A 23,828-nucleotide genomic window follows, 5' to 3' on the forward strand; every position below is an offset into this window, starting at 1 on the left:
CTTAAAAAAAAAGTGAACATAAATAGCCCAAGCTCAATAATTTAAAACCCAACTTCTCTTGAAGCAAAAGCAGACGTATTCCAAGAGACATGCAGCAACTTTGTTTTAAGCATAACAACTCGCATAATTCAGATCCCTGCACAACTCTCTGCCCAGCCTGCTGGATTTACAGTACCTTAAGAAACAAGGGACATTGATTTTGTGCTTGAGGACATGCTGACCAAAACCAGTCAGGCAATGGACCTGCTTTGGCAGTTGACACAAAATAGCCAAGGGCCAATGGCTGCTGCAGAATGTTTGTTACTTCATCATGGGATTCTGTTGACAGCAATCGATCTGTACCTTGACCCTGTGAAACAACAGGCAACAGTTTAAGATTAGGAGAGCACAAACTTGATAGAAATTATCTGTAGATTTCAAAACACAACGCGTTTTGAAATATCCCAGCGTTACATGAATCTTGCAAACACAATCCAATATCCAATTGATTCAAAACATCTAATAGGAACTTTTCATTCCACAAAAGGAAATTAGCAGATGGAGAAAAACAAACAAAACACATCCACAACTCTCTACGTTAGTAGTTACCTTGCCCATATCACCTCCGTGGGGGTAGTGGGACCCTGGAGAATGTACAGGGGATCCAGTGGGGGATGCAGGAAGGATATTTATGATATCAGGATCAAGATCATCTCCAGTGTCTAACAAGTCAAAGATTCCCATTCCATCTGCTCCATCTTGAAAAAGAACAAGAACAGTGAATTTCTACAGGTTCCCTACGTACAAGATATGACAATGTGTTCTGAAATCAAGCGATTTTCCATGTAAATCTTGTGGTTCATGAGAATAAACAGTCTTATTACAGGAGGAGTAACGAGGGGGGGTTTGGTTGGTTTGCTTTTAAAATGAGTAAATCCAATCTACTAACCATTGTTTGTGTTAAAGGCCAGATCCAAGTTTTCAGTGGTATAGGTTGACGATGCTACTTGCACAGATGCAGATGTGGGAAACACCAGTATATGAGTGCACGACGTGTCCTGGGGGGTGTTCAGCTGAGATGTCTGCATGTTTAAAGTGGTGCTGCGTCCAAATACAGAGCCAGTCGATACAGAATCTTTGAAAGAGAAATCAAGTATTTCCTTAGTTTTGCTAAACCCAAACTATTAGTTCCCTTGCCAAAAAAGGGAAAGGGAGAGTTTTCTCCAATACCTGGCATAATAATGAAGGATCCTTGTGGTTCCATTGCCACCAAACATGCACTGAGAATGCTGGGAGAGTCTGCAGCCGAGATCCCGCACATCCTGCACATGTCCTTGAGTCTCTTACTAAGGGACTGAAGGTTTCGGCGACTCAGCAAACAACTCCAGTCTGAGGACATAAGGGATATAGGTTTGTCTAGAAAAACAGTGCTTGCTGCAGAATATACATCTTACGTGCAATAGTGTGAGGTGCAAACTTCATGTCTGTTAAGTTTTGAATACACAAAGGAACTCTAAAAGTCTCTGGGTCTTCTTCCAGAAATAGGGACACACACACTCTATATTATTATTATTATTATTGAAAAATGCAAGCTTCAAATCAAGTTTCAGACTCTAAAAATCGCTAACATTACCTTTTAGTTCCCCGTGTCCTATTCTTCCTAAGCGGCCTATTACAACTCTCCATGGCAAAGAGCTCATCTGCACAAGTCCCAAGCACCATTCCCAGAGTTTCTGAAGCCCAAGTCTGCGGGCAGAGCCCTTTTTCCTGCGAGCTCTAGAATAAAGAAAGAAGAGAGAACAAAGCTAGAACCCATCTGCAACAAGTTTTTATTGCCATATTTGGAACTACTTATTTCTATTGACCTGAATACTGACAGGACCCAAGAACATCACTACTGAAGTAGATCAATTGCAAGTTCAGTTTGTTTGGGGTTTTTTGATTAATCACATTCTAACACTGACATAAAAAGCCAGTATAAGGAGGGGTGTGTGTATGAACACACATACAAAACCACTCAAGAATCACATGAAACCAAATAATGTTCTTCTAGAAATTCAACTCAGAACGATATGCACATAATATGGAAAATACTCATTTTCTTTAGCTAGTTTTGGAATATAATGAGTCTACAAAAATCAAGAGTTATTCTTACAGCATCATAAACTAATTGTTCAGGGCACTGAAAGAACACACACATGCTAAAAATTAATTTAACAGTTTTGTTCTTACCTGTTTGGTACATCAATATTAATTATGCAAGTTTCTAACTGTTCTCCATAGAGATCTGTACAGGATGCAAGGAGCCACCTTTGATCGTGAGACAAACAGTAGCCAACAAAAAGTACGTTATACTTCTGGCCAGCTTCTCCAAAAGTCTCTCCTAGTTCTGTTTGCTTGTCCTTTACAGGAGCCAGTATAAAAGGAGGGGTGTAGAGTCGAATACACTCAGGTCTCTATAAAGATGACAGAACAGACAGTGAAGTTTCGGGAAGCAATTATTCCTAAGAACTCTAGTTAGTTAATGTGAAAGACACCAGTGATTTAATAAACAGGGACATTTCTCTGATCTGCGCATTTACACAACGACATGAACACCACTCACATCAGGGCTCTTCAGAGCCGTTTCCATGGCTAAACCTGGGCCAAAGCCAGTTAAAGTTTTCACGTTGGTGGAAGTTGGAAGAGGCCTCCGACACTGAGTAAAAGCTGAAAATGCCAAAGATTTTAAATGCTGAGTGTAAATCTGCCGGTCTTCATGTTTCACAGGTTGTAGAAGGTACTGGCATGGCACAATCTAGAACAGATTACAGAGGGGAAAAAAAAAAATTACTGTTTCTTCATCAGATAAAATGGCGTTTGAGATAGTACTTGGGTACAGTGCTTTTAGAATTCTACTTTGCAATCAAACTTCTCTGGTTCTTGGATATTTCCTGCTGCTTCTTCCAAAGCTATGTGAGATTTCAAGAAATTATACTCATGGAAGTTTTCTTCAGAGAAAAAGAAGAATCTGTTCAGATGAGAATCTAAATGATGCCTCCAAAAGGCGCCCCTGTGAACGAGCTGTGCAGCTGCTGACAGCATTAGGTGGGCCGTTTATCGGGAAGGAGCGCTGCCTAAAGCTCAGCAGGGTCAGGCTGGCGGATCCGATTCCAGTGACGGGACAAGCAGCTTTCCTGTACTTCACTCAGTATCGGAGTGGGCCACGACATTTCCTCAGACATAAGACTGATGAGTTTTGGAATCTACTACATGATTTGGCTTTGGTTAAGAACACCCAAACTGCTCTAAAGACTACAATCTTAACGATTTAACAGCCGTGGAACTGTAAGTAATGTTTACAAAGCAAACGGAACTTTCACCTTGAGGGCGTTATCGCCTCCAAAACACAGCCAAAGATATTGTGTTCGGCATGTTTCTGTAACGTTGGCTCACCTGCACAGAAATTATATTCTTGATGTTAGGAGGAAGAACCTGAACCATCTCTAAAAAGCAGCGCAGAAGTCCAAGCGTCCACAAACTAGATGAGCTACTGTTCTCATCCTTTTTTTCATACGTAAAAGGATCAATTATGTAAACTACAATTGCAGGTGGATAGGTGATAGCATGTGAATCTCCATCTGTAGGGACTCCAACTTTATCACGATCCATAGTGCTGGAAATAAAATTTTGAAACCAGTTACAAAAAGCTGAGGTTTATAATTATTTATTTTACTTTAAACCTAAGATCAAATTGTCAAATATTCATCTGAAAGACCTTTGAGTCAACCGTGGTGTCAAAAAGTCTTTTATTCCATTTTTTTAATGTGAGTTTATCAGCAACTCAGTATCGCCTGTCTTTTCTTTAGCCTTCTTTATTACAGAAGCTCAACAGCACAAAGTTCTATTGCTCCAACTGGGGAACAAGAACACCGACAAGGTCACTCTCTCAGTCAGAGCTGTCTTTACTGCTATAACCTTGATAAAAGAAAGTAGAACTTTAAGATGGTGGTTATGTATTCTCACCACTCCCCGTTAAAATATAGAAGTGAGTAGTTTGGTGAATTTTTTCTCTTTAAAGAGGGAAGAAAAAACAGAGTTTATTTTTGTACCACAGCAGACACTGAGATGCAATTAGAACTGCAGCTAAGACTGGAACCAAGAAGTGCAGCTCCACCATGAATGAACTCTCATTCTCCCTAAAAAGCAGCCTGGCGACTAGAACAGAAATACAGGATTTTTACTGAGGGGACGAGAGCAGCATTCACAGAGAGCTGAGGGATTTTTTTTTTTAGCCAAAGTGGGTTTGACTCTGTCGTTCATTACCTTTCAGAAACCTCTGGATGGGGCTGTGCAGGTGCTGAAGCAGCATCTCCAGCCATCCCGGCTGTTTGCAGCGCTGGCTGTTGCTGCTGCCCCCCCGCCTGCCCATTCTGCACTGTCGCAGCCTGTGCGGGCAGGGAGGCTGGAGCCGTATTGTTCATACTGGGAAAAGGCGGAAACGAAGAAGGCTTGTTTGTTGGTATCCCACTGCCTATACTGGCAGAAGAGGACGCCGGGGCAGTGGTGGTCAGCGTGGAGTTAGCGGTGGTAGCGGCAGAAGACACGGCGCTGTTGGATGTTGTTGTCACGGTGCTGCTGGTGGGAGCGGCAGGAGCAGCCGACGGAGTGTTGGGATTCCCAGTGCCAGCCGTCACCGCGGGCAGAGCAGAGGCTGGCTGGCTGGCTGGCGGGACCAGATTGGTTTGGGACAGTAAAGAATTGTCCAAAGGCTGAGAAGCAAGATAAGGACCTAAAACCAGAAAAAAAAAAAAAAGCATAAATTTTATATTGTGGCTGTTTTTAAGCATCTATGTAAGTCGACGGTTTTCACAAAAGAGAGCAAAACAGCATACATTTTACCTCCCAAAACACCTGTATTCAATTTCTAAATTCTAATATTCCCATAAGACTCTCTTGGAAATATCCAGAAATCCATTTCAAAATATTTTTTTTCAGACATGCTGAATTGCTAGAAATCACTGCTTCACAATTTAAGTCACCGATACAAAAAAGACAAAAGTCGCTGCCAGGCAGCAAGACTGCATTCCCTAAAGACACTGCTAGATGATAACAAGCCATTTTAGCACATATCTAAATAAATGGGGGGTATGGATTTCTTTTTTTTTCCCCCCCCAAGCTTAAAACCAGAAAACTGCAACAAATAACACTCACAGAATAAATGCTATAGTTTCTTCTCTACTGGAATGGAGTAAGAGGTAATTGTACGAAACAAGAAACGCTAAAAATAATGTCATACCCAGCTCGTATCTGCAAACTTGGGCATATAGTTTGAGTTTGGAAAATGCCTCATTGTTGGCATTAGCTGTCTGGGAGAACCATTCTGTGACCAGCTTCTCCGAAAGTTTCTTTGAAGCAGTAGGACCAACTCTCATGATCCCATCGGGCAATAACTTACAGATGGGTCTGTGCTGCCCAAGCCTGCACGACTGCAAAGAAGTAAGAGAGAAGACTGAAGATAAAGAATTTGTAAGCCTGTTAAATATTACACAAAGGAACATACATATAAAGGCAGAAGACTCATAGTTTAGTGATAATATTCCAAAGTAACATTTTAATTCTAGAATACTATACCAGTGTGAAATATCTAATAGTGATTTTATAGTTTGTTTTCAGGTTTTCCTAAATGCAAGAAAAAACAGGCTGATACATCATCTCTATCTTAATCCCAATCCAAGCAATACATGCATTTAATTAATTAATTAAATGTAGCTAAAACAACTAAAGTGGTAATACAGAGTTTTACCACTGAGTGGCGTTTATCAGATAAAGACTCTCAAACCAGCTCTTACTAAAAGGAATGGTGAGCAGCATGAACAACCCTTATCTTCCAAGTGTCCATTCCTAAAATCCTTTCTAGCAGCTTCCCCAGACAGTGTTCTGTGCAAGCATTTATATCATCTGAGACAAGCCTGATAAGTACTTGTGAGTATGTCTTAGAAACAGTCTTTCAAAAATCCATTTCACTGGTAACTGCCATAAATAATGTACCTCATATATTGCAGTCAGATCCCTAAAGAAGCTTTTTGCTCCGTTCAGCAGAGCCTCATTCTCAGGGCACACCACAACATACGCAACATCTCTTTGAGATCCGTAAGGTTCCAACATCAGCCTCTCCCAATACGGCAAAGCAAATGGGGACAGCACCAGAAAATCGTAATCATATCCCAACAAAAATGTTGGGATTGGCAGCGGTTCCGGGGACTCATCGGTTCCTGGAAAAGGAAGACACATTTTCCAATATATTAAGCAGAAAGCTTAAAATTAACACCCTGCTTCTAGGAAACACGAACAGAAAAAACACTGGCATTTCCCAGCACCTAACAGGAAGTAGCACCGATTAGAAATGGAATAGTTCTCATTTTAACAGACAGAAATGAAAAACCTGCGTGCATGGTCCAACCCTCTGCATAAAAGCATCAGCTAATTATTTTTATTTGAAATAATAGGGCTCGAGAAGAAGTTCCATGGTTGTTTAGTATTTCTATCAGTAAACAAACCAACTGGAACAGATCTTTAGTGCCCAGGAAGCCTTCCCCACAGAGCGATCAGAAAGAGGGGGAAGAAATGTAAATAGCCTGAGCGGATACGGAAAGGACCACAGAAAGAAAAGGAAAAACACTTAAAAACATGCACCTACATGTACCCTAAATGTATTATTGCCTTGTTCTACATATAGCTACAAAAGATCTGCTGGTGAAAGGTCACTCCGGTACATAGTGGTAAATCAACCTCATATGCTAATGAGCCAGTTTCAATCTTGAGTGCACAAAATTTACCTTGTATCTGTAAATGTGCATCACGTGTTGGCCACTTCAAGTATTTATCATAGTCTACACACTGGATAACCCCAGATCTTCAACATAGTTCTGAAACTACTGAGCAATAAAATGCACTTTTTCAAGCATTTCAAAGCTAGTATTTTTAACTACATTATTTTTAGGGTAATTAAAGTGGAGTATTCTTTCAAGTAAAAAAAAAAAAAAAAAAAAAAAAAACACAACACACAGAGCAATTACTGGTTTCAACATCAAATCCATCTTTGCAATTTCAGTCCCTCGCTTGGAGGAGATGCGTCAGCTGTATGTAAAACAGCGCAACTGAAGCCGTTAACTTTAAATACATGTATCTTCAACTCATTTACTGTTTTAAGGAATATAAATATTTTCCGTTTTTCTCAAGAGAAATGTCCAATAGCTCTTGTTAGTTTAAAGAAAGGCCAAATGCTGTTTAGAAGCCCGACGCGCCGAAGACCATCCAGACCCCAGATGGAGCAGATTGTCACCAGCCAGGACGTTACCGTAGGAGCCTCTGCCAGCCATTTTGTGGAACTGCTGCCACGTGAGGGGCCCCTGCACACCCCACGACCGCACCGTTCGCTTCTTCTGAATCGCATCCTGCAGAACCGGCTGGAGCGAGAGGAGCATCCGAAGGATGTCCTGGGAACACTGCATGCTCACGTCCACAACTGAAAGGACAAAAAAAAAAAAAAAATTGTCAAGGCCTGCCGCAACAACGGGAGAGAATAAAGCACTCTACAAACCACCCGGAATCCTAAAGCACCCTGATTTTATACAGTCACTCTCTTCTGAAACGTGCACTCAGGCCACCCAAAGGTCACGATACAAAAGTTAAGCACATGGATTTAAGAGTTCTCCCTCTTCCGCTCTCAGCCACTTATAAAAAACACAGATGGATTTTTTAAAATTACTTTTTCTTCTGTAGAGTTTTTTCCCTTGAAAGCCTTCGCATTTTATGACTTAAACTAAGGAAAGAAATCCTAAAATAAATTTTAAAAATACAAACAAGTTCTACAGCCCTTAAACTACAGGATTTTCCATCTAAATGAAGGAGGCTGCCACCCAGTGCTCACTCCACAGAAGCTGAGGAAAGCCTCAACAATCACAGCCCATTTCAGCAGCTTGCCACCACTGTGCCATTTCATGTACAACATCTGAAGAATAAAAAGCTGACGCAAAATTTGGTATGGCTATAATTTCATAGCCTTCTATTTAAAAGTACCTTTACATCTTTTAATCTTAAATATCAAGGGTCACAATAACGCTGAGTCTTCTGGGTGCCTGAAAGATACTGATTTATCTATAGCCTGGGCTTTTAAACTTAATCCCCCACCGATACAGAAACCTGGCTGTGTTTTACTGTTAGTCCTCCTCATCCTCATTAACAATGATGAATCACAACTAACTGCTACCAAAGTTTCATATTTCACTGTTCACCCTGCTAGAGCTGCTGCTTGAAAAGCCTATTATTGAGAGGAGAAGTATGCAAATACACACAATAAAGGGTATTCCATGGGACCGTATTTCATTAGTCAGGCCCTAGAAGGAAAAAAATCCAAGGATCTCTGGCAGATCCAACATACAGCGAAGGCTACAATAATGCTTTATTTGCCACACATGCCATTAAAATACCTCCCCCCCTTAAAGAAGGGGGCAAGCCAACTGAATCATAAATCCTGTTTAATTGTACCAGAGTAGCCCTGACAACAGAGTCACCATTTGAGCCACCTACGCTTCCTACGTACACTCATTCCACGGAGCCTCAGCAGACGCTGTCACCAAAAGCTGCTTTAAAAGCGTACGTCTAGCGAAGTGCTGCAGACAGTTACTGTGTTCTTACATTACACTTTGGATTTATGTTAGGAATTTACTACTGATGGTAGGCAAGGCCTACACTTGGTGTATGGTACCAAACCAGAGCATAAAAGGAATGGTTATTCTGAACACTGTTAAAACAGAAGTTTATGCAAGCGTGCAGGTGGAAAAACAGCCTTAAGCATCCAATATTCACAAAGAAAACCACAAAAAATGAACCCTTAAAAGAATTCATAGGTGGATAAGTAGAAAACAAGCTGGTTTCAATATTTACCATTTCTTTTCGACCAGTGGTGCAAGCAAGTAGTTTTCACAAGTGCTTCATCGACTTTCCCTCCTGACATATTGTCCATGAACTGCCGTCCATGTTCCAAGGCTAAGTAGCAGTCATTGCAACAATCCCGTTCTTCTACACGTACCAGGTTGCTAACTGCACCGACTTTGGGAATGGAATCTTGATCAGCTGCTCCAAACGGTGAGAACAAGTTGGTGCATTGATCCTGCAGCAACAGTATTAACTCATCGGGCAGTTTCTCAGGTTCCTTCAGTCCTCCGCTGCCATGTTCTACAGAAGTAGCTCTGAGAGCTTCAAAGCGCTTTTCTGCTTCTTTGCCGCACTCCGTGTTACGTCCTAGAATATCCAATTCGTCTTCAAGAAACAGTCCAGAACTGTTGCCAAATTTTCTATTCATAACAGCACTGAAACCACAGGTACACCTATACTGGGCCTCTTGTGTTGGATCGGGAATGTAAACTCCAACATCAGCACCTTTGATGTTCATATTGCAAACACATATGCAGCAGCTGTCGAAGTTACAGTCTTTGAAGAGATTCATGACAGACTCCGAGAGGATGAGATTCACGTAAAGACTGTGCGCCTCCGGGATGGAAGGCACGGTTGCAGGCTCAACAGAATTAAGCGGTCTACACGTCGACGGCGTGGAAGCTGGTGAGTATAAATCAGAGTTCTCATATTTGACTGAACCCTGTGCGCTTGCAGGTCCACCAGCCCCACGAGGTGTTCGAGGAGTCCTTGGTGTTCTAGGAGTTGGGAAACGAGGGGTGGAAGGAGAAGGGAGAATTCCAGCTCCGCTGTTACTGGGAGGTGCGCTACTTGGTGGCATCCCAAACGGAGTATGAGTCTGTGGTGTGTAGGCAGGGCCGTACTCCTGATCCATAGCGCTTCCATCACTAATAGCAGCCACAAGAAGAAGAAGAAACTTTAAGCACCCAGCACATTGGTTTTGAAGTTTAAGTCTCAAATTTCTAAAGAAGGACCTTCCTAATATTTGCTTTTTTGAACTAGTCTTTCATAATCCACAGCAAGATTTTCATTCCCTAAAGAACTTCAAGAGCATTTGTTCTAAATGACTTTGCAGGACTCCCACTGGCAGCACTCTTAAAGAATCTTTCCCCACCTCCTTTCATCTTTGCACAAAGCTTCCAGGAAACAAGTGTGGTCAGAATAAATTAGAAATTGTATGGTTGTATGGAGTCTAAAGGACACCTTTTTTGTTCATGTTCTATTTACACATTGTGTTGACACACACTAAGAAAATACACATGGTCTATCAAGAGCAGATTCAGCTGGATCCATGAGGAAAGTATCACCTGGAAACGTTTAACATTTTCTTTCCTGAGTATCTCCAAAGACCTATAAGGGTAATGAGACCTGGAAACATGTTGCTCATGAATGACCCTAACAAAAGCAATGCCAGTATTTACTCCAAGATTTAACATTCCTGTAATTTTATCAATAAATGGATTAGGCAACAAGGAGACTATGTATTTATACCAGCTACTAATGCAGGAGAGAAAGAGGAATACATATTTTCTTCCAGAAGAGCTGCCAGCGAGACCATCACTACCAAATGCAGCTCACAGAAATGCCTCCTGCACTGCTGCTGTTACCAGGCAATGTCACGCTGGGCAGAGCTTCCAATCAAAGGAAATGGTTTCCTAGTCCTAGTACATCTGAGATTACTGCTATTTAAGAAAATAATTTAAGAAACAGAAGCACCACCTACTAAGCCCTTACAGTACCTACAACACTACCGCAAAAGCAAGTCCCAAGTTTACATTTATCTTGATTGTTACCATCTTCATTACTTATTAAAACTGGACTTGCACCACTAAGCTTCCCCAGGAAACCTTTAAATGAGACAACAAATAAAATGTATGCACAGTTAAGAAGCTATATGAAGAGACAGTCTCTTTCAGTAAGGTTTAATCGTAAGGATTTTTTTAAAGCCTCTTGTCAGTTGTAAAAACACAGTGTGTCTTCACAAATATTTCTCATTACAAGTTTATTAAAAAAGAAAAAAGCGGGGGGAGGGTAATTCCTATGGTGTGGCTAACTGACTGCCTTACGGAGCTTAAACACTTGTGGCACAGGTCATACCCATCTTTGATGAACGGCATGGCCGGTCCTGGAGGAAGCAAATCCAACTTGCCCACAGTCCAGCTCTGGCGATAAATGCATTCTTCTGGAAGCTTGATGGGAGGAAGACACTGGCTGGGAAGTGTCTTCAGTGGTGCAAACATGGAACATCCCACTAAAGCTTGACAATTCTCAGGCTTATAAACATAAGAATAATCCTAGAAGTTAAGACATGGTAAAGCATCAGCATGTAAATTAGATCACTTCAGCAATTAAAATGCTTCTCAAAAAATGTGACTAAATTCAAGCAGTACTTCTTTGATATTTTACCTTGATAATAGCTGTAAAAGGGAAAGTTAGATTTCTACACACATCATTCGCACTCGTGGTTCTCCAAAACGCAATATGCCAACACAAAACAAATAATGAACTATAATTACTGAAACGCATTCCTTCAGCTTACTAATGGGTAATTATGTATTACTCTTAAGTATAAGTAGTAAAATACTATATACTACTTACTAGAATATGTATGACCTACCCCAGTATAATGCAGGACCCAAGTTACAAATTGCACTTGATTTTCCATAGTTCCTATTCAGAATTAAGTAATAAATGTTTTAATGATTATTGTTCAGTTTATCGGGACTATCAGCACTACCTACCTTTATTTCAGCAGGTTTGGGGCTGCAGAAACCCTCATCCACTTCAATTCGGAACTGAGCTCCCACACTGGAGCTATTCCCTTCGAGTACCGTTCCTCCAAGTGTAGTGTCCATACTGCCATACTCCTTATTATTCATGTTCATGGGAGAAAATCCCATAATATGTTGTTCCAATGAAGGTGGAGTTGGATACATTTTATGTAGATCTGCAGTGCCTAATTTCAGATTAGAAGTAAAGCTTTAGAGCATGAATGCATTTTGAAGTATTTCCTTTGTCTTAAAATTGCAGTAGGGCAAATGAAGCATATGTTTCCAAATTCCCACAACGTATTAGCAATGAAATGTTTAAACCTAGTATTCTGTTTAGCAAAGAAAAAATAAAGCTTACTTATGCATGACAGTGGGTCTAGATTTCCTGCTTTTGCCTCTTTGCAGTTGGATTTGTCATCAGCGCCATTCACTGTTCTTTTGGAGCCGGGCTAAGAAAGAAAAGAAGTATTGTAATCAAATCACTTCAGGCATGAACACGTGTTCATATTTCCTGCTAACAGGAAATTTCATGTGCAGTGGACACACAAAACTGAGACTTTCTATAATATTTAGAAAAAATTAAAATAAATCAGAATGCTAGCAGTTCAGGTTACACTTGTTTTCCCTTAATACTTGTAACTCGAAGAATGCTCTTCCATCAAATCATGATGCTATTAAAATGAAAGACCAGTTATAAAATAACTCTCAGCCTGTTAGCAAACATATTAAAAAGAGCTAAATAGGGCTGCCCACAATCTCTCAAAAAAGCCCATACGCACTCCCAAAGCCATGCTAACATTACTGATGTTACCACAGGAACAGAAAAGATAAAGACAAATCCTGGAACGAGAGGTCCAGGGAAAAAAACTGTTGAAATTAAAAGAACGAGAAATATATTTTACAATGTTTAGACAATACTAAAGTTTACAGAAAATAAGAGCCTTCATGTTTAAGACCAAATACACTTGCTTTATATAACGATGACCTTTGATGGCTATTGAGATCCGTCAGCCCTTACTCAGCTACAGCTCCCATTAAAGTTGATGGGCATTTTATCTGGGTAAGGGGATTTAGGATTACGCATGGAGTAAAGCACAGTTCAGAAAAGACAACTGATTACAAACAGTATTGAAATAGAAACTACAAAAGATAATGGATTCAGAGCCATCAGAGACTGCAAGAGAAACTGTTCCAAGATAATAGCAGCTGCAATGAAGCCGCTTATTTGGCAGAATGTCCACATGTTTAGATGTCTCTTCTCTTTCAGAAATTTTTGTTTTGTTTGAGTGTTACCTTTGCGGACTAGTTAAACAGAACCTAGACCATAGGAAAAGAGCACTAGTACCAGTGTTGAATCTGTAAAATTATAACTAAAGGTATATTCAAGAAGCACATACTGTCTGGATAGTACAGACATAAAAGCTTGTTTGACTCAAAAATGTGATTGTGTGAGTCAACCAGAACAGTACTTCTGCTATCGAGGAGCCAAGGCACTTGCTTACACGCATGTTTTGCAACGTCTCCTACAAATGCCAAAAAAATGCCCCAAACCACAAAAAGACATACTTGTTCCTTGCAGTTTTTTGTCTAGCAGCTGCCATTGCTCTTGCACATCACTTACTGTTAATTCATCTTCATCCGAGTTGAAGAGATTGTCCAGGTCAGTGTAAGACACCACTAAGTCTGTTTCGTGGAACAGGCTCGTTGATGCGGTGCGAGCATGAGCAGCAATACGTTGGGCATCTATAAAGAAAAGTGAACATTACAAAAACATTGGCAATATATATTCATTCAAAAACAAAGACATCTTAAGAACTATTTCCACAGTTGGAGAAAAAATTTTTTAAAAAAATGTTCTCAGTTCATTTCAACTGTGTTCCAAGCAGATTCCTAGTTCTGAAGGGACAGGGAAATACAAACCATAAAGTAGAAGCTTAGTAGCCTATTAGAATCTATTGACTATTCAAGAGATCGTTAACAGAGCACAATTAAAAGAGGAGGAAAAAAAAGCCTCTTTACCTTGCTTGACAGAAGGACTAAATAGAGACATAGCATCTTCTCCTTCATGGGATAAAACTGTCACACTAGATGTCCCATCCTCAGCCTATTAAAAAAGGTGGAAAAGTTTGCTTTAAATTAACTGGGGAGGTGGGGGGCATTTTTATCTCCCTATGCGAATTCTTGTCCGTATCAGGTTCTCATTATCCTTCCAGCTCAGCGAGGTGCAGTCAGGGGGTCTGGTTCGTGGTACTTGCTCAGGGATAAGGAAGCTCAGAACACAGACAATACCAACAACACACTCGTGATGAGCACAAACAAGAATGTAAATCTCAGGTTCTGTGTTGGGGATAAATTTAAAAAGCAAGTTGTGGATCCTTGCTACAACACCTTATTGAAAAACACTTGATATCAAATGCTATACATTATTTATGCTAGTTATTGAATGAAACTCAATATCGGGAGTGCATAAACACACAATTAGCCCTAATAAGCAAATTTAATTCATATACAAGTTCCCAATGCAGTTATATTTTCTCCTTTTTTGGAGGGTGCGCTTTTGGTTTAATAGATGCCTCATACAGCCGGTACTAGCTAGAGCACACACACAAATCCAATTCCCTGTGCAGGCCACCAGTCAGAGTTCACCTCACCCAACCACAAACCCTTCCACACACCAGCAGACCAACACACTCGCCTTGTTCCTCCTCCCTTCCCCGAGCACCCGCTGTCACCCTTTTCTAGAGAGGTGACTAAGCCAGACTGGTTTTTGCTCCGCTCCAGCAGCGTTCTCCCAGCATAAGCCATAAACACCACAGCAATAGCACCACCAGTGTACCAAAAAAAACTTTCAGGTGTAGTTAATCATGCTGCATAATTTCATTGATCATTTCTGCCAGTATATATATTTATATATATATTTACTGTACTTCTAAATACACAGAGAAGGATTTAAAGTCTGTTTGGTGACTAAAGCAGTTTGTTTTAATCCCATCGCTCATTTGTATCCTCACTCCTTTACTCACCTTGTGTTTCTTCCCGACCTCCCTCTCCATGTTCTGCCTGTCCTTTTTACTATCAGGAAACAGGAATTCCACATCGCCATCAACAAAGGCATAAGGATCGATTTCGGGTTCCTGGTCAGCATCTGTCGCTACTGCTGCTAGGTATTGGTTTTTACTCTGATACTGTTGCACCAGTTCATCTGAAACCTTTAAAGGTTTCCTACATTGCACCATTAATCTGAACGGAAGGAAAATAAAAATCACAAAATATTATTTATCATTTATTATGTGGAAATATTTCTGTTGTCACACAGCCTTTACAAGAACAACTTCATCTTCCCTTCCCACTTTCTTCCTTTCCACCCCAGCTTCAGAAAACTTTTTGGGAAAAAGATTAAACCATTAGTCATTTAATGTAACCTCCTTGCACACGTCAGCCACAGCAGTGTGACTCACTCTGCCCACCTCTCCTCAAGCACTGCCAATTCAGATAAAGATTAGTAATTTATCCCAGGTCATAGCCGTCATTTATTATAAAGTACAAATGTATTAAACTATATCCACTAAAAGAAACTCACTAGGTTAAAAAAATTACTCATTGCCATTCCCCATCCACATTCAATCAAATGATCAGAAAGAAGTGATTAAACCTGAATTTTCCGATTTTAAGAATCTAATTCTTGACCATTTAATTCATTTAAATGTAGAAAGTATGGCAAGGCTCCCCACGCCTGGCTGTGTCTAACACAGACCAATGCTGTGTTGTACACAAAGCCTGGCTATCCAAAAAGCCCAATAACCACTACTAATGCACACAAATTCCACTATGTTTACAGCAGTCCATTTATATCACTTATATCAATACAAATTAATACGGGAACGACCTTCTAAGAACAAGGACTTTAACACCAGGAAAAACACACAGTGAAAGCAAGCAGCAAATTCTAGTATTTTCGACCACCAAAGAGGAAGAAAAGTTAATAGCCACATACTCCAGTGGAAAAAAACAAAAAAAACCAAAACCAAACAACAAACCAACCCCCTCCCCCCCCCCCCCCCAAAAATAAACCAACCAAAACAACAACAAAAAAACCCCACCAAAACCCCCCCAAAAACCAACCAACCAACCCAAAACCAAACAAAACACAAAAACCCAACAAAACCAAAAAACCATGTTCAGTAAGTTGTTAAATCAAACTAGAAGCTGTACGAGGAAAGATTATATCTTGAACAGAAAAAAAAGAACCTTTTCAAGTAGAGCATATCTTTGTCTGGTTGGCTGAAATGAATTCAAGACCAAAAAAAAGTACTAAAAATCCTATAAATGCACATCTTGAAAGAGCTGAGACATGCACTAGCTAATGTGAACTCCTAAACAGTGAACACAAAAGATACAGCTACGAAAACGTGTATGAGAACAGACCAACAGCGCCAGCACATTTACTTCATCTCGCAGCCACGTCAAAGTGGAGCCAAAACAGAAAATCAACCTCAAACTCCAGTCTTGTGAGTAGCTGCTTCAACTCTCCTACCACAAATTAAGTACGCTAACTCCTAAAAAAATAAGGGAAAAAAACCCCTCACTAATTTGATACTCATCACACTTCACCTAAATAGGGAAAAAAAAAAAAATATATATATATATATACACACACACACACACACACACACACATATATATATATATATATATATATATTTGGCCCAAAAATAATCAACAGCGAGTTGATAACGGCAACTCCGGGTGCATTTGAAACGAGTTTTTTTTTTTAATCACTCAATCACAACCCTAAGCCAGTGTTTGTCACCTCTGCATCCAGGTCTCAATCACGTTAAACTGACACCGCTATTAACAGCCCCGCCAGCACCCGCTGCTCCCCATGGCCAACCTGCCAACCTCCTCCTGCACCGCGCAAGACGGGCTGGGAAAGGGGGCGACACCAAGAATTTCTTATGCAGTAACGACAGCAAAGGAGACACAATGCAGAAGGCCAAGTGGTGATGCTCTTATCGGGGGCCGGGGTGGGGGGGGGTACTTTAACTGGTAAAGAAAATCATGTTGATTCATTCTGCAGTAAGAGAGACCTCAAATGTAAGTTTTCATACTAAAAGCACTAGTGTTATTCTTTTCCTCCTTTCCCGAGGCTCCATAATTTATCAAAACTTAGGCAGTATCCAAAAAGTGACCAATTCGTTATCCTGATTGAAACAGACAGCAGCAGAGTAGAACATTTTAAAATTTGGTGCTAGATAACAATAGCTTTCAGAAATAAATTATATTTATTCAACAAAAACCTTTTTTAAATAGTTATAGACTACACATACTTTACTTCAAGACAGTATTAGCTTAAGTCAAAATAAAATAAGAAATGTTGTCAAATACATTTCCTGGAACTCAAAGGCTGAGGTTCTAACAAGGATCTCGTCTGACTGTCTCAGTACTTAAGTCAGACAAGCTTTGTACAATGAATGAGGGTTTCCCATGTGACGCCACCCAAGAGCAGGAACAGACATACCAGTCACTTGTTTCTTAGAATAACCTCAAACCCTTAAGCCTTTTGAACAAAAACAGAGACAATGCACCGTGTGCAAGAACACCAGTTTGTTACTTATTCCAAAGGTAAATTTCAGATATTTAAAGCAGTTGCAGCCTACATTAAAGTTAACATCTTCCAGGAAACCAGATTAGTTTCCTCATTGTTCCCAGCAGCCATTTAAATAGCAGCTCTTCTGAATAAAGGTGACAGGAGACCTGAGGAAGAAGAAACTTTAATAGGATAAGTCTGCAGCCAAGACCATCGCTGCTTTCTAAAAAGAAAGCCAATATTAAAATGAGAAAGTAATTTCCCTTTTCTTCCTTTTTGGTGGACTTGATGTCCTAAATAGGCATAATTCAGCTACGGATTAATTTTACAGTAGAAAAATAAACTTCATTGCCATCTGCTACATCAGAGTTCTAATGAGAAGAAGCTGACAAGTCTTACCACACACCTGAGTGTGCTTTGTACTCACATTTCACCAGTATTACCTTCTTGTGTGTCCACAGCACAGCCAGTTGTGCTCACACTCAGCATTATTGCTCAAGCTGATGAGAACAACATTATGCTTTAGTGACAACCTTGCTTATAACAAGAAACTACCGCCTTTGGCCTCTCAGATTCCTCACCTTCTCACACTATTGCTGTACTATCGGACACTACTTACTCTGTAACTGATGTTACGTTTTCCTGTCCAGCAGGTATTACTGGATCATCTCTCAACTTATCATTTGGAAGCTGAGGCGGTAAGAATTCCACATCCTTTTTCTTTGGAACTTTATAATACTTCCAAGTGGTATCAGCTTCATCTTCCTCCAAGTTCACTGCAGTACCAACATACATCGTAGGCTCTATAACTTCAGGAAACGGAGCTGGATAAGGCTGAGACAAGCCATCGAGTCTGTCTTCCATTGTTTTTGTGGGAACCAAGGGATCTGGTGTTGGCATCTGGTAGAAATGTTGACTCTGAGGAGTAGAAGGGGCTTTAGCGACCCCTTCATCGACAACGTCACACGGGTGAGGACTGAGTGGCGGCGGCTGAGGTGAATTTGCCATTTCAGCATTATGCATCTGAGGAGTCTTTGCTACATCATTAGTTCGGATATTTGAAAATCTCACTTGACTGTCTGGTGCAGTCATCACGAGCCTCTGACTCGCTGAATCTGCCTCCATGGCAACATCATCGCTGATAGATACACGATGATGAAAAGGAGTCAAAGGGCGTTTCTGTGGCTTATCCCCTTTGTCTTGCTTCTCATTTGTCTTGTGCTTCGGAGCCACTTGCTGTTGTTGGCCCACAGGTGGTGCCTGCCCCTGTTGACCCGAATTTCTTGGTTTGAGATTTTTGTGCCTGCAGAATTAATATAGGGAAAAATACTCCACATTAATCTTTCAAATAAGTCTATCACGTTCGTTTTCACTAGATAAGAACCAGCTTTTAAGCCATTAAACAGCCAATTATAAAAGTCTGAAACAGACTGAAGTGAAGCTGCATCTTTCTGACCATAACTTAATTTGAATGACTTGAGTAGCACTGCAAGATTTTCGAATACCATTAAATAAAAAATGGACAAGCTGTCCTATGAGCCAAACATGCACCTAATCCTCAGAACTGAAGACAATATTTTGTAACTGCTTTTAACAGAAATAGATAGTCACATGAACACATTGTCACTTCTAACTTCTGCCAACACTGATGAATCAGTAGAACAACATACGAATTAGTGAACGACTTCTTGAATTCAAGCATCGATACTAACCAATAGTGCTGTCCAAGTCTCTATGGGCTAAGGAGCAGAAAATTAACACCAAAAAATCTAGAAGCCAAGCTCAGTCCTATGTATGAAAAAACCCTTGTGTCATCTTGCTGTTCATTAACAACTCTCTCCCTTCAAGGCCAGTGCCACAGTCTCCTAGAAAATGTTCTTAATTCCCAAATAAATAGGTGTTCCCTTTCAGTTGCAGCCCCACAAAGTTGCCAATGAGATAGTTTCTAACAATATACAGGTCCAAGGAATTCCAGCCCAAGGAATTGTTACTGAACTGCCTGTAGGTTCACTCAGATGATTCACTTGAATAAAGACTCTGCATTGTCTTCCTGGGCAGAGTTTCAAGACCTACAATGACAGTAAGGACACAGGATAAAAGTTTTGGGACAGCTTTCCTACGAGCAGCTATTGCTTAATCACTCCTAAAGCAGTCATTGCAAGGCCTCTCCTGAGCACTTCAACCTCAACGTACATTGTTGGACGGCAGGTTTGCCAAGTCCTGTACCTTGAACAATTGCAATTTGTCCTCTGCGTGGCTTCAACAAAATCCCAGGATGCTACTTTGTCAGCTGTCTCTTCATCACACAAACCATTCGATGTAGCAGAATACTTCCTCCTATGATTCAATATCGGGAGAGTTATTAGGGATCAACATATGTTCTTTCCTTATCTTCTATCAAACCTCAAGAGCAGCTTTGTGACACAGGATTCAGTAAAGAAATTATAAATAGCCTTTTACTAACATACTACACTGAGACTTAAACAGACTACTAGTCAGGAACAAATTAACTCATTTAAAACGTTTTATGACTATAAGTAAAGCACCTTCTACTAGCAGTCACAGCATCTTTAACAAAACTACTTTCTACAACAAACACACAAGATACCAACCATGGGGTTTCTTAATGTCACAAAATGAGTACGTACTTGTTCTGTGCTCTGTTCATATTGCATTCTTGCCAAACCCTGTCCACCACTTGGTTGGCGAGCTTTCTAGGGATTTTGCCACCATGATGGCTAGTACTGTCAGAGATTAATCCATCAGAAACTGAAGAAAACTTCACCCATTTCTGGGCAGATTGAGCATCAACTGAAAAGCAGCACCAGAGGAAATAGTTTTAGGAGATGAGGTGATAACACTCACAACCACTATGGCTCCAATTCAACCCTCACAGGAGTATCTTAGGAAGAAAAGCATCTTCTTAAGTCAATGTTATGAAATAAACACAAATAGAAAATTTAGGCATAGTAGTTCATTATTATAACATGGTTCCCTCTGATAGGGAAAAAAGCATGCACCATATATGTTTATGTTACAACTGGGCTGGCTATTCTTTATCTTCCAAGAAACTATAGACCTGAAAAAGAAAACAACATTGCTCGTACATCGGGACAACCTGAGCAAAGATGTTAGCAAATTTAACAGTATTATTTTTCAAAAAAGTTAGTTTTGCCCACAATTGAAATATAAAAATTGGTTTTACTACAACAAACTTGTAACCAAAAATCACATTTCTTTAGTTATAAGTCAGTTGTACAGAGAACATCTGAATCCTTTCCAAACACTGCTAGATTTAAAAGGAGAAGCCGTCAAAACTATCTTCTACACGCAGAAGCTGATTTTCTTCTACCTGTTTGAACTTCCTCTGGGGATGTGGGTGGCGTCAGGGTCACTGAGGACATGGCAGGGTCTCTGGTGGAAGGAGGCACTTGGTGGACACCCAAGCAAGTAGTTGAACAGTGAGATGCCCCGACAGTACTGGGAGCAGGGATGTCTGTCTGCGGGACCAGAACGAAGCACGCCGGGTACACCATTCGCACACCAGCTGAAAAACCGAGCAAGTCCATTTTACAGGTGTTTACCAAAAACTTGCATTTAACATTATCAACAAATGGAGTGGTTTACCGGTCACTCAGAACTTTACCTACTCTTTCTACCTACTAAAGCATTATTCTTGGAAAAAAACATCTTTGTTATCACCCTCATCATTGCTTTATGATTTGCTTTATATAGAAGATTTGGGTGAAGGAATAAAAAGGGCTTTATATATACAGGCAGAGACAGCCCTGGCATCTACATGCTACTACTTGCTTCTATCATTTTATTTTATAAAGACGACTGAGAACATACTTTTTAGTATCACACAAGACTGACAATACTCCCCTCCCCATCATCAGGGTCTCCAGCCATCACTGCAACACAAGCTTGAACACTCATTACAGAGAAGTGATTACATTAGCTGGCAAATCAAATGTCAGTAGCCCACAGCAGAGGAACAAACTGCTGCGTCCCAGGGGCGGAGGTTTTAGGAACAGCAGCAGATAAATGCAGTGCCTGAGTACATCAAGTTCTCCAGGATTGTGGTTTTTGAAGACATCCCTGAAAGGCACGTCTGTTCTGTTTGAAACAGCACAACGTGCTTTTGATGCATCTCAGATGTCAACAGTGATAGTCTAGGGGGTTTGGATTTTTATTTATTTATTTTTAAAACAATCTTGCTTCTCAGGGCACATAAAGATACCTCCTACTAATAGGTCTGCAAAACCCACTTCAAGCACAGCTCACTTTAGACAGGCCTGAGCATTAAGCAGAAAAACAAAAGACCAAGAGGGGTTGCAAATAGTTGCTAAAAGAATAAAACAGGGTCACTTTTGTGTTCAGAATTTTGCAGACCTAATCGGCCAGTTTATTTCAGTAAGTAAAAGGTAGTCAGAGCACTCACCAACAAGGACTTCAACAGCAGCTAAAGAATCATCCTCCCAATCCATTTCTTCCTGTTTTTCCTCAGATCCCTCCTTCAAGTTAGATGTGACAGGATAGAATTGTTTCCATTCACCAATAAGCTTTTTTGTCGATGAATCAGAAAGCTTGAATGACTGCCCTGTGAGCGTGCCATTTAAACCAAAGGGACTCAGAATAACTGAAAAGATAAATAAAAATACACTGGAGATGGAATCTAAAGAAACCTCTCTCTTCTCCACTGAAATAGCATTACTGTTACTTCAGCCACACCAATCAAACAATGTACCATCAGTAAGTCAGAATGCACCCTGATCACTTTTTACTATACTGCACAAGTTCTTGGTAATAGACACACATTGTTAAATGTACATGTACTGTAAGAATCCAGGTACCACAATAACAATTCCAAATTAATCTAATTAAGCAACAAGCAAGTTTCCATCTTGGCTACCAAAGAATCTCTAACACACAGGTGGGATAAAGAAACACTATTTCAAATTCTGACAACGTTAAGGCGCTTCCTCATCCTTCCATTCCACTTGGTCCAGTTACAACAACCATGTATATACAGGGAAGTCATCTGTTTCATGTTTAGTCTTGTCCACATTGGGAAAGCACAGCTGCTGCTAAATTGCAGTCAAAAAAAGCAGGTTTGGACACTAAGCATTAATAAACAAGGGCAGTGTGTGGTCATGCAGGAGAACCGATTTCTCTGCTGAACACGAGCGTGTCTGAGACAGCGAGAGATCAAACAGCCCACTGACCAGACTCAGGCCCCATCGCTCCTTTGTCTTGGAGAGCGTAGACTGCATCTGCCGCTGGAACCAAAGGAATGTACAGGCAAGGAAGAGCCAAATAAAAAGGAGCAGCGGGAGTGAATAGGTTAAGTATGTTGCATCAGAAATTGATTTCTAAAAGAGGCGTTGATGAAGATACATGGCTGTTATAAAACACGTTGAAAAAGGAAAATGTTTAAGTCACCAATAGGACGGTACTTGGAAATTAAGTTTGTGCCGTGAAGACAAATTATTTGGCTACATGCCAAGGGGCGAATATGGAAATAATCCACCTGCAGAAGAGCTGAGACACACCAACTGGCTTCTGTCTGTGTCAAGACAGGGGACATTTGGGGAGAACGCGTAACCAATGCAAACCAGACAACGCCTCTGCTCCCGCTTCCAGTCTGTGCCACAAGTCCTCATTCTGAGCAACTCAAAGGATTGATTTATTTCAATATTCACTACTGACGGGCAAACTCTACCTTGAAAGGGGCTGTTGGACTGCTGGGCAAGAGTGAGGTGTTCCTCGCTGAGCAGGTACACAGGCTGGTGCTGGCTGATCTCCACGCTGGTGCAGACGTTGCTGTCTCCGTGCAAGAAGAAGGTGAATGAGCAGGACAAGTGCTCACTGCGGAGAAAAAAAAATCCTAAGTATACAATTTAAAAGAAGCTGATGGCTTGCTCACTAGTTTGAGGGCAAAAATGTTCATTAATGAAGTAATCAAATATCCCTCCTACCTAAATAGCAAGAAAATGCTAAACAGACGTTCCCTTGGAGCAATTACAATGTATTGCAGCAGTAGAGACAAAACCAAAGATCGATCAGTTAAAAAACAAGACACTAAGTTGCCGATCTCTTTAGACTGATGCTTTGTATTTCGAAGTCTGAAGGAAATTTAAATCACAATTTTTGCAAGACAGTGAAAACTATAAACTTCATACTTCTATATCTTATATATTATTTAAAATATACCAACATTTCTGAACATATATTAGTTTCAATGAGGTCATATCTAGGTTATCCTGTCACAGTTCCACTAAGCAGAACTTGTATTTTAAGATTTATGTTTAATATTAGGCCAACAAGTCACTTATTTAAAACACACTCCAACAATAAACACACTTCCTTCATATAACTCTGAATTAAATGCTGTTTTCACTGTGCTGTCCACAGTTACTAGTTAGCAGCTCCATGAAATCATCTACCTCCCCAGATCACGCTTCAGAGACTTCCCAATTCTGCAGCTCTGCTAGCTGTTGTTTTGTTACAAAAACAGAGATGAACCCCTG

At 40.4% G+C, this 23,828-nt stretch overlaps 1 protein-coding gene across 2 annotated transcripts in view; it reads right to left on the bottom strand.

Annotated features, from left to right (window-relative positions):
- Positions 1-23,828, bottom strand: part of MED13 (mediator complex subunit 13) — a 52,085-nt gene that overhangs the window by 5,684 nt on the left and 22,573 nt on the right. Inside the window, exons 4-28 of one of the 2 annotated variants that reach the window (XM_065646931.1) lie at positions 23,021-23,166; positions 21,740-21,937; positions 20,648-20,842; positions 19,944-20,106; positions 19,522-19,632; positions 17,915-18,598; positions 14,732-14,948; positions 13,728-13,812; positions 13,330-13,451; positions 12,067-12,157; positions 11,679-11,893; positions 11,035-11,210; positions 8,908-9,824; positions 7,319-7,486; positions 6,010-6,233; positions 5,258-5,447; positions 4,285-4,750; positions 3,415-3,634; positions 2,585-2,776; positions 2,212-2,435; positions 1,613-1,755; positions 1,210-1,368; positions 929-1,114; positions 589-737; positions 176-349 (exon numbers count right to left, since the gene is read on the bottom strand). In XM_065646931.1, the coding sequence (XP_065503003.1) occupies positions 176-349; positions 589-737; positions 929-1,114; positions 1,210-1,368; positions 1,613-1,755; positions 2,212-2,435; positions 2,585-2,776; positions 3,415-3,634; positions 4,285-4,750; positions 5,258-5,447; positions 6,010-6,233; positions 7,319-7,486; positions 8,908-9,824; positions 11,035-11,210; positions 11,679-11,893; positions 12,067-12,157; positions 13,330-13,451; positions 13,728-13,812; positions 14,732-14,948; positions 17,915-18,598; positions 19,522-19,632; positions 19,944-20,106; positions 20,648-20,842; positions 21,740-21,937; positions 23,021-23,166 (5,815 nt within the window). Of the gene's footprint in view, positions 1-175; positions 350-588; positions 738-928; positions 1,115-1,209; positions 1,369-1,612; positions 1,756-2,211; positions 2,436-2,584; positions 2,777-3,414; positions 3,635-4,284; positions 4,751-5,257; positions 5,448-6,009; positions 6,234-7,318; positions 7,487-8,907; positions 9,825-11,034; positions 11,232-11,678; positions 11,894-12,066; positions 12,158-13,329; positions 13,452-13,727; positions 13,813-14,731; positions 14,949-17,914; positions 18,599-19,521; positions 19,633-19,943; positions 20,107-20,647; positions 20,843-21,739; positions 21,938-23,020; positions 23,167-23,828 lie in introns of both variants that reach the window. The other variant, XM_065646929.1, reaches the window with a different exon arrangement.

The sequence above is a fragment of the Caloenas nicobarica genome, chromosome 17 (genome assembly GCF_036013445.1).
Source record: "Caloenas nicobarica isolate bCalNic1 chromosome 17, bCalNic1.hap1, whole genome shotgun sequence".
NCBI lineage: Eukaryota > Metazoa > Chordata > Aves > Columbiformes > Columbidae > Caloenas > Caloenas nicobarica.